Source organism: Otolemur garnettii, unplaced genomic scaffold (assembly GCF_000181295.1).
Source record: "Otolemur garnettii isolate 467f Iridium unplaced genomic scaffold, OtoGar3 scaffold00091, whole genome shotgun sequence".
In the NCBI taxonomy this organism is placed as follows: domain Eukaryota; kingdom Metazoa; phylum Chordata; class Mammalia; order Primates; family Galagidae; genus Otolemur; species Otolemur garnettii.
Genome location: NW_003852486.1, coordinates 332748 through 347829, shown reverse-complemented (window position 1 = coordinate 347829; position 15082 = coordinate 332748). Strand labels below are relative to the sequence as shown.

The 15082-nt window shown below is 41.5% G+C and overlaps 1 protein-coding gene across 1 annotated transcript in view; it reads right to left on the bottom strand.

The window, feature by feature from the left end:
• Positions 1-15082, bottom strand: part of CD84 (CD84 molecule) — a 36870-nt gene that overhangs the window by 12681 nt on the left and 9107 nt on the right. Inside the window, exon 2 of the mRNA XM_003795185.2 lies at positions 3204-3545. Within this exon, the coding sequence (XP_003795233.1) occupies positions 3204-3545 (342 nt within the window). The remainder of the gene's footprint in view (positions 1-3203; positions 3546-15082) is intronic.

Here is a 15082-nt window from a genome sequence, read left to right as displayed (position 1 = left end):
TGAGAGTTATATTTCACTGCACTATCTTTTGCTGTGTTTATGCACATATTGCTTAAATAGATATAATTTATAATAATTATATTATTATGAAATATATAAATTAGCTAGTAGAATGCTGGACACATTGATAGTATCTAATAAATGTCAATTTCTTTCTCTTTATGTTTCAGCTAACTATCCATAATGTACAGATTTCATTTTATGTACAATATTGCTTTCTGTTAAAACTTCACTGTCGTCTGCCCTAATTGCAGTGGTATGACACCTGCAGATTGGGTAGGCAAAACTCAACATAAAAAGGGATGAAAATAAACTTTTAAAAATTTAATATCCTTTTTATTTTCTTGGCCAAAGTTCCTGAACGACTCAAGTATTTTCTAAAGCATCCACATTTGGATATTGTTCTTTAACGACTACATAATTCAAGCCCAATTCTGAGTCTTTTTCCTCTAGGACGTGGTTCTCAACCTTCCTAATGCCGCGGCCCTCTAATACAGTTCCTGTGGGTTGCGACCCACAAGTTGAGAACCGCTGCTCTAGGAAGTTCTTTATAATTAGAATTTTTAAAAAGGGTAAAAATTAAAAAAATAAATAATGACTGCTAGTTATTGAACTTTTACTTTAAGGCATACATTACACTAGGGGCTAAACTAACATCTTATTTCATCCTTCCTGTTATAATACACATTCTATAGGTGAGGAAACTTGGGATCAGAAAGGTTAACATAGCTGCTGGCAACATTGTCCTGATTCCAACACGTGTGCTCTTTCCACTACGCCTTTTATCCAGACACAACCTGATTCAATTACCTTCTATTAATTGAGCACCTACAGTTGTCAGGCACCGTGGAACCAGGGAATACTAAGATGCATTCTTTTTTTTATTCAACAAATACTTCTGGGCAGCCACTATGTGCCTGGAGATACAGGTGCTGGGGTTATACCATTAAACTTGACTTACAATGTATGTCTTTATGGAACTTGCATAGTAATTGGTGAACTATATACCTGAATTGTATCTATTACACTATGGATTAGTCACATTTCTGTCTTTTTCTACTGTGAGCCAGGTGGACAGTGAAATCCTTGAGCATTAGCCCAAACGTTCTTTATGCTAGAAACTAGTGCTGCCCAACAGAAATGTAATGTGTGTCACTTATGTCACTGAAAATTTTCTAATAATCATGGTTTAAAAAGTAAAACTTAACAGGTAATATTAATTTTCATAAAGCATTTTATTTAACCCAATATATCTAAAATTTCATTTCAACCTCTCCCCTATACACAACTTATTGAGATATTTTATATTCTATTTTTTGGTGCCAAGACTTCAAAATCTGGTATGGATTTTACACTTGTACCATGTCTTGGATTGGACTGACCACATTTCAGATGCTCTAGAGCCACATGTGGCTAGTGGCTACCACATTAGACAGGGAAGTTGTAGATCACTGCTTCTCTAACTTTGGCATACATGGGAACAATCCAGAGAGAATATAAAGTCACATACCCATGAGGGGAGTCAAGGATGGTTTGTTCTCACATGTCCCTGTCTCTGCTCCCTCATTGGTTTGCAACAGCTTAAACACAGATTTCTTTGCTTCATTCCACCCAAAGGTTGGGCAGGCAGGGCCTGAGAATTTGCATTTCTCAAAAGCTCCCAGGAGGGCAGCACCTGTGGCTCAGTGAGTAGGGCACCAGCCCCATATACCGAGGGTGGTGGGTTTGAACCCGGCCTCAGCCAAACTGCAACAAAAAATAGCTGGGTGTTGTGGCAGGGGCCTATAGTCCCAGCCCCTCAGGAGGTTGAGGCAAGAGAATCGCCTAAGCCCAAGAGCTGGAGGTTGCTGTGAGCTGTGACACCACAGCACTTTACCGAGGGTAACAAAAAATGAGACTCTGTCTCTAAAAAAAAAAAATAAAAAAAAAATGAAAAGCTCCCAGGTAATGTTGATACTGCCAGTCCATGGACCATACTTTGATAGCATTGTTGTAGCAAATCACACACATCTCCCCATGAACTGTGGCAGTTATAATGATGATAACAAATTGCTCTTGTATTTTACCTTTAAAAAGCATTTTGTATCAGCTACTAGAGAAATTCAAATTAGAACTAAAATGAAATATGCTACATACACACCAGATGGCCAAAATGAAAAATAATGATAACACCAAATGCTGGTGAGGATGTGGAGAAACTGCATCACTCATACATTCCTGGTGGGAATGTAAAGTGGAAAACAGTTTGTCAACTTCCTTTAAAACTAAAAGTGGACTTACCTTAACTCTTGAGCATTTATCTCAGATAAATGACAACTTATTTCATGCAAAAACTTGTACAGAAATATTCATAGCAGCTTTATTTGGAATGGCTCCAAACTGGAAACAACTAAAATGTCCCTCCATAGGTGAATAGTAAATAAACTAGTACATCCATACCACGGAATACTATCAGCAACAAAAAGTTAGAGTACCATACCTCAGAAATTATGCACAATGGGAAAAAAATCTGAAAAGAATACATACTTCATGATTCTATCTGAATGACATTTATGAAATGACATAGATATGAACAAATTAGTGGTTCCCAGGAGTTAGGGAGGGAGAAGAGGGAGGTAATGGTTGTTGCTATGAAGGGACAGCATGAAGGACCCTCGTGATGGTACAGTTAACTGTCTTGATGCTGGTGGTGACCACACAAAGCTACATATGTGATTACATTGTACAGATTCATAAATAAGTGCATGTGTATCTGATGAAATCTAAATATGTTCTATAGATTGTACCAATGTCAATTTCCTGGTTTTGATACGGTGCTGTAGTTATAAACAGAACCTCCCTGTATACATCCATAATTACTTCTTTTTTCATAATTATTTCAAAATAGAACTTTAAAAAAAACCACTGTGCATACATTATCTCACTTGATTTTTCACAATAACTCTGGGAAGTGAGTGATATGATTATTGACATTTTATAAAAAAGAAAAACAAGGCCTAGGAGACAAACTGCAAAAAATGGCAAAGCCAGGACTAAAGTAAGTGTATATTCTGTTTGTATGATAAGTACTGATGTATTTATGGGAGAATTTATAAGTATAAAAAGATTTAGGGAATCCAATGATCAGAAATATAGGTATTCTTTACATACCAAATTTGCAAAGTGAAAATAAAAAACAAGCCCTTTGTCCTCCCACGACTTACCATAGACTTGCAGGTTGTAGCTCTTGGTGATGGTGTAAGGATGGTTTTTTATATTTATGTCTGCTTTATAGACTCCTGCGTCTTCCATCCTCAGACTGCTAATGACCAGGTCGTAGCTCTGAGCTAAGGTGTGTATTCGTTCATAATAATTTTTGTGAGTCACAGTAACTTTGGGTGCTGTTCCTGAGTCTCCAGGTATTACTACAGCAACAGATGTTTCAGAATTCCAAGCAATGGTGGCAACTTGCTGCGATTCTTGGATATTTAAGGGGAAAATGACTGACTCCCCCAGAATCCCATTCACAGTGAGGGAGTCTGCATCTCTGCTAGCTGCTTCCAGCCCTGTGGACACAAATAGAAAACTGTTGTCATCTTTCTGTTGCACCTTTTAGAGTTGCTTGTTTTTCCAGTCTCGGATCTCCCTGAGGAGCTGCTATAGGTGCAGCTCATCTACTTACTTAAGAATACATTTTTTTTGCATATCTAAGTATATTTAATATTAAATATAAATTTAATGATAACTAAATTTTTTAAAGCAGTGGTTCTGAAGATTTTAGTGCTAGGGACCAATTTCATGGAAGACAATTTTTCCATGGATTGGGTAGCAGTGGTTTTTTTTTTTTTTTTTTTTTTTTATTGAATGGTAACTGTGTACATTGATGCACTTTGGGGGTACAGTGTGGTGTTTTCATAGACAATCCAAGACACTTCCATCAAACTGGTTAACATAGCCTTCATGTAACTTTCTTAGTTATTATGTCAAAACATTCATATTCTACTCATAGAAAGATTCACTTGTACCCTTGCAAGATGAACCACAGGAGTGAACCCTCGAATCCCTTTCCCTCCCTCCTCTCCCCCCTCCCTCCCCCCCCATATCCTTAGGTTGTTATTAGGTTATAGCTTTCATATAAAAGCAGTGGTTTTGATATGAGGCTGCAAGCAATAGATTTATTCGATTTGTCAGATTTATCATGGTCTCTGTGCAGTCAAACCTCTCTGCTAATGATAATCTGGCTTTGTAGCCATTCCCCAGCACGAGCATCCCTGCCTCAGCTCTGCCTCAGATCATTAGGCCTTAGATTCTCATAAGAAGTGCAGCCGGGTCCCCTCACACGTGCAGTTTACAGCAGGGGTTGTGCTTCTGTGGGAATCTACTGCTGCTGCTTCTCCGACCAGAGGAGGAACTCAGACAGCGATGCAGGCGATGAAGAGTGGCTGCAAATACAGATGAAGCTTCACTAGCTTGCCTGCTGCTCACCTCCTACTTGGTGGCCCATTTCCTACCAGACCATGGACTGGAGGTTTGGGACCAGAGTTCCAAAGGAATCTTGTTCAAAACTAAGTTTCTGAGTTAATTTCTAGTGATCCATTTTATTAAAAACTTGTTTACCTAGATTTATAGACGTTGGATGAGGGAAGGCATTTGAGAAGTGAAGGCCACGGCCTTCACGAGGTCTACGCTATTAGCCGTGTTTCTTTCCTAATGTCATATTGCCAAGTGGTGGAAGGACTGGAACAAGACCCGGGAACATCTGGGCTGATGAATGCTTGGGTGATTGCTTTTTCTTTTACTGTGATCTTTGCAAAAAAGCAAATTACATCTTTGATTCTCTTTCTGGGAAATTTAGGAAGAGAAAGCTTTGGAGATTCTGGAGAAAATAGTCCTCAAGTTAGTGATTTGGGGGAAGTCTTTTCTGTTTACTTCTATTTCTCCAGATTCTAGAAGAGTGCCTGACATATAGAGAGGGCTTAATGAACATTTGTAGAATGAATTAATAAATGGAATTCAACCATATGTTTCCTAGTCTCTCTAGAAACAACTTCTGAAGTCAGCAAAGTTCATTTAAGTTCATTTATTCATTCACTGATTTATGGATAAATGTATATATTTATTCAGGATCAGTCTTGGCACAGATACTATGGTGGGTATTTATTAATTTAATTTATAACATAAATGTTTTTTGAGCATCTATACTTTTAAACAAGATACAAGGAGCTGGGGGTTACAGTGATGCATAAAAACAGCTATGGTTCCTGCTTTCTGGAATTTACAGTTAAGGGAAGATATCAGTGTTGATCAGATGACCACAACACAAATGGATGGAGATAAAATATGAAAGTATCATGGCGCCTCAAGAGAACAGCCAGGGGACTTGATCGGCTCTGGAAATCCAGGGAACATTTCCGAGTGAATGCTGAAGGATGAGTATTTTTAAAGGGTAACATGGGGGGGAAACAAAGAGCTTATTTTTTCCTTCTCTCTTCTATCACCTTGTGAAGATGAAATGAATTAATACGTAGTTTGCAAACTGAGAGGCATTTAATTACCCAGTGTTATTTTTCTGCTCTTCCTCCTGCTTTTGTTCACTATCCTGTAATTCTCCCTGAGTTGTCCTTAGTGAGAAGAAGTGTTTGAGGCCAGCATGGGCAACATTTCAAAGTATTTTACAGCCTGAATGACATGGACAGAGCTGTCAGAAAGGGCGTCAGCCGTAACAACTCGTGGGCCTGTTGTGGCACGTACTGGCTGCATGGATGCTCTGAAGACCAGTTTTCCACAGAATTAGATTCGGGCTTACGTTTATCCAGGATTTGGCATACAGAGGGCACAATAAGGGCCTTTGAGAATACAAGTCACTTTGAAGTGTCACAAAAACAAAGGGAATTTTTAATCTGACGGTGCCATCTCACCACGGCTACCTTGCCCTTCAGCAACTCCTGACAGAGCCCCAGGGCCTGTAGATGAAAACTTCTTTCTTTTCAGACCAACAAAGATTTCCCCTCGGGGGGAATATCTCAGGTGAGACCTGATGACTTAGTTGGGGCAGGCTAAGACCAAGAGATATACAGTAAAGGGGCCTTGGGGGTGGGGAGGGATGGGGAGGGGAAAATGGGGGCCCTTATCTACAAATATGAATTGCCAACTACCTGGCAGATGCTGTGTTGGCAACACAGGGATAAACTGGACATCAGTGTGACCTTGGGAAGTTCCCAGCCCAGAGAGTAAGATAGGTGTGTATACATTTGCAAATTTCCCCTGATATAAACAAACAACAACAACAAACAAAGGAAGATAGGAGCGTCCTTGGGGGTCAGAAAGGGCCTTAGGCTGCCTTTGGTGGGAGGAGTCATAGTTCGCCAACATCCTGGAACATTAATTCGCCCAGATAAGCTATTTTCCTGGGCCGATGATTTCTGTAGGAGGCACCCAGATGACCCAGGCCTGGGCATGTGGTCTGTGTAGTCACACAGAGCCTTGAACACCCAAGGAGTCTGGACTGGCTTCAGTGCTGCAGGGTACCCTGAAATCCTTCATACTATATGAAAAAGGAGCCCCCATTTTCATTTTGCTTGGGGTTTTGCTGACCATGTAACCATTCCTGGTCCCAGATCTCCCATGTCTCAAGGCATTTTTGAAGTCAGGCTCTAGCACTTAATTGCCTCTTCATATTATTTGGGTTCCTATTAGGGGTGTGGAGTTGGTTAGGATGTAGTTTCCATAGACTCACAATTCTGGTGGGTTCTCTCACCAAACCCCACAGGAAATGTGTTGGTAGTTTGCTAAGGCGGAGACCTTAATATTAGGGTAGTTAAGCGGCCGCAAACGATTGGTATGTGGTGCAGTTTTTAAGATCCATCCCCCATCACAAGACTTTCAGGAAGTGAGATATCAAAGGGCAGTCAGGCAGCAAAGCTAGGGGAAGTCCTGCTGTGTGCTGCTGGTACTGTGCTTGCTGGCAAAGGCAAAGGGTTTGTACAGGCAGAGTCTGTCGCCCTGAAACCCCCCAGCTGAGCTCTGAGAGGCGGTGGTAAAACCCTAGCATGCAGTAGGACAGGGAGGCAGAGATGTAGGTGTCGGTGTTTCTACTTATGATCTGGATGACCTTACTAAAGTCACAAAACCTTTCTGAGCCTGGTTTCTACAGACACGGAATGGAACTAAGAACTCTATCTGCCCTGTCTACGCAGCCAGCAGCAAATGATGTTGTATGAGTAGAAGTGGTCCGTTAACCATCAGGGAAAAATAAATGTTCGTTATTTCTGGGGTTGATAATGATCATCATCTTACCAATTGGTATATCCCCTTTGGGGCTTCCCTAAACCATCCTTATGATGGCCTTGGTGATGCCAAACCATACTGGAGCACCTTGAAAGAGCCATTTTAAATGACTAATTCAAGTAAAGTCTGGAGGGACAATTTTAAGTATTCTTGATAGAATTTATTCTGTACTTAAAAGACTTCAAGTATTAAAAAAAAGAATCTCTATATTTGTTGACTCCAATACTTAATTTTCCAGTTGCTAAAGGAACTTGAACATTATATTATCACTGGAGGGAACCTCAACAAAACCCAGTTTCAGAGAGAACTTGCAGCACAAAACTGCCTTGAGGACTTACTATGAGATGTGCTGTGTTAGTCTACAACAAAGACAGGTTCTCTACCTTTTTTGGGGGAATTTAATACCTGGTTGGGGAACTATGACACATACTCATAACTCTCCTTCATGATATGAGGTAATACATGAGAAATTCAAGTGAATAGGAGAGACTGTAACTTCAGTAAAAATTCAAAAAGGGAAAGATTGCTTTGAGCTATTGTGGTTAGAAAAAAATTTCTCAGAGAAAGTAGAATTTGGGGAGGATCTTGAAGAACAAAGAAGATGCAGAGGGAGATAAAGGGTGAGGAAGGGTGCATCAGGTCCTGAATAAAACTTTAGAAGCAGGTGATGAGTGTAGATTTGCATAACGAAGTAAAGAGAGAAGAAGCTGGAGATACAACTTTGTTTCAGATGTGAGACAGCCTTGAGTTCGCAGTCCACATCACAGGCAGAGGGGTTAAAACTTTTGGAGATGAAGATTAAAATAAAATCTTAGAGCTTTTGTAATGGAGTAATGATGTGTTGGAAGCATAAGAGGAAGGCGATGCTATGCTGGGGAAATTAGCCCATTTAGGAGGCTACTAGAGCCACCTGGGCGTGGACATGGGGATGACAATGGGAGTGGAAAGGATGGGCTGGATTTGAGAGACAGTGCAAAGAAAGGCAAGAAATACGGCGGCCACTAATAGAATTCAGGTGTTCAACATGTACTTTGAGGTTCTACTTGGTGGGAGCGGAAAACTGAGAGATACCAGAAAACTGATAAAGTTTATGCTGGAAAGAAATCAGGGGGAAAGATGAGTTTAGCGTCAGGAACACTGAATGTGAGATGATGGTGGACCATCTACAAGAGCAGCTGAAGGGATGGAACTTAAGGAGAGAGAATGGGCTTGAAGCATTGTTTGGGGGACTGTGGCAGAGTTTGCTAGCTATTTTTTCAATATTCTTAATCATAGTGTGCCTAATATTCAGTGGGCATATGGCTACCCAGAATAAAGACTGTATTTTCCTGCTCTCTGCTTCTTAACTTTGGCTGTATGACTAAGTTCAGCCTAACAGAACAAAAATGGAAGTGCCCTGGGGGGCCTAGGTGGGTGGATTACCTGAGCTCATGAGTTTGAGACCAGCCTGAGTCAAAGCAAGACCTAGTCTCTAAAAATAGTTGGACGTTGTGGTGGGCATCTGTGTTAGTTATTTCTGGGTTTCTCCCTACTTGGGAGGCTGAGACAAGAGAATCTTTTGAGCCCATCAGTTTAAGGTTGCTGTGAGCTGCGATGCCACTGTACTCTACTGGGGGCAACAAAGTAAGACTTTGTCTCAAATAAAAAAAAGAAAGAAAATGGAAGTGCTGTGTGTGCCTTCTGTGTTTTTGAGAAGACGGCAGTTTGCTTTCTTCACGTGGCCCTCATCTGGAGGCCATGCCAGCTGGATCTCAGATAGATTTCTTGAGTCCTGAGGAGGAAGCATTGAGGATAGTGGAGCAGGAAGACAGAAAAAGTCTGAGATCCTGAAGACTGTGAACTGTCTGTTCTTTTGACACGAGCAAGAGATACACTTGTTCCATGTTTAAGTCACTCTTACGTTAATGTGCCTTATACTTACTGTGAAACTGAAATCCAAGGGGTTAGAAACCATCCACAGAGAAAGGGTGTTGAGAGGAGGTCATTCAGGAAGGGCAGTTGGGTCTTGTGAGCAGTGTTGACATTGACGGAAACCGAACAGACCAAGGGGAAGTGCAAGAGTGGCTGCAGGAGTGGACAGCATCAAGGAACCAGAGGGGGGAATAGCTCCAGGAGTGGACAGCATCAAGGAACCAGAGGGGGGAATAGCTCCAGGAGTGGACAGCATCATGGGACCAGAGTAGGGAGTGGCACCAGGAGTGGACAGGATTTTGGAATGAGACGGGGATCTGAAGGAGGAGACTGTCACCGATGTCTAAGGATTCAGTGTTCAGTGGGATAAAGACTAACAGCGGCCCCAGATTTGTGCCTTAGGAGAGCATGATGACCTTTGAGAATATAATGCAAGTCAGATAATTAGCCTAAAGCCCAGATCCTTGGGGTGACAGAACAGAGGATGAGGAGCAGAGCCTAAGCTTGACAGTGAAAAAAAGAGACAAAATAAGATAGTATATAGAGGGATGAGTAAAACTAATCCATTTGATTTTGTTTTAAAATAGAAGAGACCCCTGAGGGAGAGGTGCTACTAGTAAGAGCTAGCAGAGGCAGAGCTCCCTGACAGCCTGCTCTGGGTCAGGTGGTCCTTCGCAGCAGCTGTCTGGAGCCCTTCTCCTGGCACTTGCTACCTTGTTTGGTGGGCATCAGTCCCCGTGTCTGTGTTCTAAACACCAAACAACTTAAGTCTACTGATCTCATCTTAAAATCTCCAGCACCCAGCACAGTGCTAGATACAGAGGCCACTAATGTGTGTCATGGACAGAAGAGGAGGGGTGGGCTGCGAAAGCTGTGGGCTTCCATCAGAAGAGTGTCACACCTTCATCTGAAGTAGAAAGTTAAAAGGAAAGGATGAATGACAGGAAAAGGTATTTCTGGAGTCATTGGGGATGCGGAGAGAAGAGGGGCTGCTTGGGGAGGTGGAGGAAGCATGGGTTTGAGTTCCCACCCTGACTGTCCTATTTTGGACCACACATGGGATGTGGGGGGGGGGTCTGTGTTCAAGTTCACACCCTGATGTTTACTAAAGCCCTGATCTTACCTGACTACAGAACAGGATATAATAATGCTGCCTTGTAGTCTTGTTGTGGGGGCACAAGATGAGCTTAATACATAATGAATTTTTGTAATAGAGAGGGTAACATGGAAGACAGTCATCCTGATGGCCGGCTGTCTCTTTAGAAAGGCAGGAGGGGGCTATCTCCTAGGAGTGAGCAGGCAAGGGTGGGACCAGCTAGAAAGGATAAAGATTAGGGATGCAGGTTTTGAATCCAGATATATTAGAACCTGGCTGTGTTATTTTGATTTCCTTTTATCTTGATTTTCACATGGATGGCTATGTTTTTTGAGAAAATTAATGAAATTTACTATCCTCAGATCCCTCATCTCCAAAATATGGGTAATTATTAATTATGAAGATGAAGCACTTACTGCAAGGCCTGGCACATGTTAAGTGATGACTGCTGTTATTGTTTTGGTGAATGTAAAAAATTTAGGGGGACTATTACTTTAAGGAACACCACATGGAGTCAATAAGAGATTGGGGAAGGGAGTCAAGTGGTTGCTGAGCAACCTTGGGAACCAGTGAAGAAGAGGTGACCCACATTATGATATTTCCCAGGGAATCCACACCCTGACTGTCCTATTTTGGACCACACATGGGAAGGGCAGGAGAGAGCCATACCTTTGGAGGGGATGCAAGGCAAAAAGGGTGAGCAGGGAGCAGGCTTGGATAGAAAAGCCTGTTTACTGTGACCTGTTGGTAGCTGTGGTGAGGTGGGAGCCCGGGACCCTGGGGACAGCATGACCAGAGTGGAAAGAGAGCACTGGGGGCGGGGTCCTCCCTAGGGATGGTTGGGGCAGCTTTCCCAATTCCATCTACCTTTCTCCTTATTAGATGGTAACTACTGTTTCCCTGGGTGATCCCGTGTGTATGAGTGGACTTAACAAATGTCCATTTCAAGGAAAAAGTATCCAATGTACATACCCCTATTATGAAACTAATTTATACCTTTTATATGAAAGCTATAACCAAATAGCCTAAGAATATGGGGAGGGGGGAGGGAGAAGGGAGGGGGGAATGGGTGGAGGGAGGGGGTTTGGAGGGATCACTTCTGAGGTTTATCTTATAGGGGTACAGGTGAATCTTTCTAAGAGTAGAATGTGAACGTTTTAAAGCAATAACTGAGAAAATGACATGAAGGCTGTGTTGACCAGTTTGATGGAAGTATTTCAGATTGCATGTGAAAACCCCACACTGTACCCCAGAAGTGCATTAATGTACATAGTTACCATTCAATAAAAACAAAACAAAACAAAACAAAAAAAACAAATGTCCATTTCAGGATTAAATAGCTGCCAAAGCCATGGACTAGAAGAAGGCAATACAGATGGTGAGAAAAAGAAAGATATTTGCAAAAACAAACACGTAATCAGAAAAAGAATCAGAAACTTCATCGGGGCTATAAAGATTCATGTGGTAAAAGGCCTTCTAGCGGCTAGAGAAAGATGCTTCAGGGCTGGTCAAGAGACAACTCTTCACATGTTGGGTGGAATCCAAAGTGATTTGAAATATTAAGTATTGGTGACAACAGAGAGGAAATTTAGCCCTCCAACTGTATAGTTCTCCTCAGAGTAATGACAAAGACAGTGTACCCTCTGGGTGTTGGGGGCCGCTTAGTCTCTGTTGAGACACTTTAGCAGTGTCTGACAGGCCCTGCCCTACCAGGTCCCCCTCCCTCAGCTCCCTCCCTGCACTCCCTCCTCACATTAACTGCATCTGCTCGCTTCATTCTCTAACGGCTGCTGTGCCTCTACTTGTTCTCCTTTTCTGGCCCTTTCCAGCACTCCCTCCCTTGGTTTAGGTCTCTGCTCCATCGTCATCTCATCAGAAAGACTGCCCTGTTCAGTATGTCTAGAACAGCACCCCCAGCCCCTGGCTCTCTGCTGCCTTGCTTTGCTTTACTTCTCTACACAGCAGTCACCACCATGAAAGCATCACATGTGCCTACTTATTTATTGCCTCTCCATCTCCCCCACCCCCGCTTTAATGTAACATCACTAGTGATGACTACTAAATGTTTGTTGAAAAAAGTGAATGAATGAGGAATAATTTTTCCTTTTTGCTACTGACCCAATTACCCTTTTTACAACAATAAAAAAAAAGCAGGAAAATTCAGCAAGAAAAAGAGTAAATGCAAGAGAGAACTCCTAACTGTTCTCTGGGTCTCAGTGTGAAAGGTTAAGAGTATGATCTTATTGATGAGGAGCAGATGGCTAACTGTAATGTCTTTCTACTCCAATATCTCACGTGTAAAGTGAATTTACATAGATCCATACAATGGGCCCCCGAGGTGTAGTTAGTAAAAGTGTCCCGAACTAGGGATCAAGAAACACATTATATGCCGTGGCTCACACCTAGAATCCTAGCACTCTGGGAGGCTGAGGAGAGAGGACTGCTTGAGGCCAGAAGTTCCCGATCAGACTGAGCAAAGACAAGAACCCGTCTCTACAAAGAAATAAAATTAGCTGGGTGTGGTAGTGCATACCTGTAGTCCCAGATACTCAGAAGGCTAAGGCAGGAGGCTCACTTGTGCCCAGGAGTTTGAGGTTGCTGTGAACTATGATGAGGCAACTGTAGTCTGGGTGACAGAGCTCAACATAAACAAACAAACAACAAAACAAAACAAAAAACCCATGTTCTTGTTAAGGTCTGTTCTCAACTAGCTAAATGACCATGAATGTCACTTATCTGCTAAGCCTCAGGGTCTCAGTTGGTAAGTAAAACAAAACAGAAGTGTCCTGCCTCTGAGAAATGATAAGGCTTAGATGCCATGAGAGCACTCTCAAGTGTGTATACCAACAGAGAAGAATCCAGAGGTACATTCTTGGCCTGGCCTGGCTTTGACTCTACAAAGTGCCATGATTTAGTGATTAAGAACTGGACTGTTGGCCCAGGACAGTAACTCATGCCTGTAATCCTAGAACTCTGGGAGGCCAAGGTGGGAGGACTCATTGAGCTTAAGAGTTGGAGACCAGTCTGTAGAAGAGAGAGACCCTGTCTGTCTTGTAGTGGGCACTTGTAGTCCCAGCTACTTGGGAGGCTGAGGCAGGAGTATCACTTGAGCCCAGGAGTTTGAAGTTGCTGTGAGCTAGGTTGACACTATGGGCACTCCAACAAAAAAACAAAGCTATAGGCCAATATCATTAATGAATATAGATGCAAAAATATTCAATAAGTAAGATCTTAGCAAGCAGAACAGCAGTGACATATTAAAAAAGTTATACATCATGATCAAGCAGGTTTTATCCCAGGGATACATGCGTGGTTCAACATATGTAAATTCATAAGTGTAATTCACTACATAAATAAAATAAAAACAAAGACCATATGATTCTCTCAATTGATACAGAAAAGGCTTTTGACAACATACAACATCCTTTCTTGATAAGAACACTTAAGAAAATAGGTTTAGGTGGGACATTTCTTTAACTATAGAGGCCATCTATAATAAATGCACAGCCAATATCATATGCAATGGAGTAAAACTGAAAACATTTCCACTCAGATCTGGACTAGACCAGGATGCCCACTGTTGCCACTGCTATTCAACATAGTGCTGGAAGGCCTAGACATTGCAATCAGGCAAGAGGAGATCAAGTGTATTCAAAGGAGGACAGAGGAGGTCAAACTCTCCCTCTTTGCAAATGACATGAATATATATACATACACACACACACACATACAAACACACACACACACCCCCCCCTAGAAAATCCCAGGGACTCAACTACAAAGCTCTTAGAAGTGGTCAAGCATCTTAGGATAAAAATCAATGCCTACAAATCTGTAGCCTTCATATATGTCAATAATAGTCAAGTCAAGAATACCTTTTACAGTAGTGCCAAAGAAGATGAAATACCTGGGCATATATTTAGCAAAGGATATGAAACTATGAAACCCTGAGAAAAGAAATAGCAGAAGATGTTAATAAATGGAAGAACATACCATTCTTGTGGCTGAGAAGAATCAACATTATTAAAATGTCCATAATACTTTTGCAATCCCTATCAAAGCACCAATGTCATACATTGAATAACTTGAAAAAATAGTACTTTGTTTCATATGGGACCAGAAAAAACCCTGAATAGCTGATACAATTTTTAGAAATAAAAACTAATATGGAAGCATCATGTTACCAGACTCCAGGTTATACTACAAGTTCGTAGTGATCAAAACAGCATGGTACTGGCACAAAAATATAGACATAGATCGATAGGATAGAATAAAGAATCTAGAGATGAACCCAGCCACATATCACCATCTGATCTTTGATAAACCAAACAGATGCATGTACTGGGGAAAAGAATCCCTATTTAAAAATGGTGCAGGAAGAACTGGTTAGCCATATGCTGAAGACTGAAATTGGACCCACACCTCTCACTACTGACAAAAATTGATTCTTGCTGGATAAAAGATTTAAATTTAAGACACAAAACTATAAAAGTTCTAGAAGAGGATGTGGGGAAAATGCTTGAAAATATTGGCCTGGGAAAAGATTTTTTTTTCCTTTTTTTAAAAAATTAAATGATAGCTGTGTACATTAATGCAAACATGGGGTACAGTGTAGTGTTTTCATATACAATTTGAAATATTTTCATCAAACTGGTTAACATAGACTTTGTGTCATTTACTTAGTTATTGTGTTAATACATTTATACTCTAGTTCTAGAAAAATTCACTTGTACCCTTGTTAGACAGACCATATAGGTGATCTTTCCAGTCACCCTCCCTCCACCCATCCACCCTTCTCCCCTCCCCTCT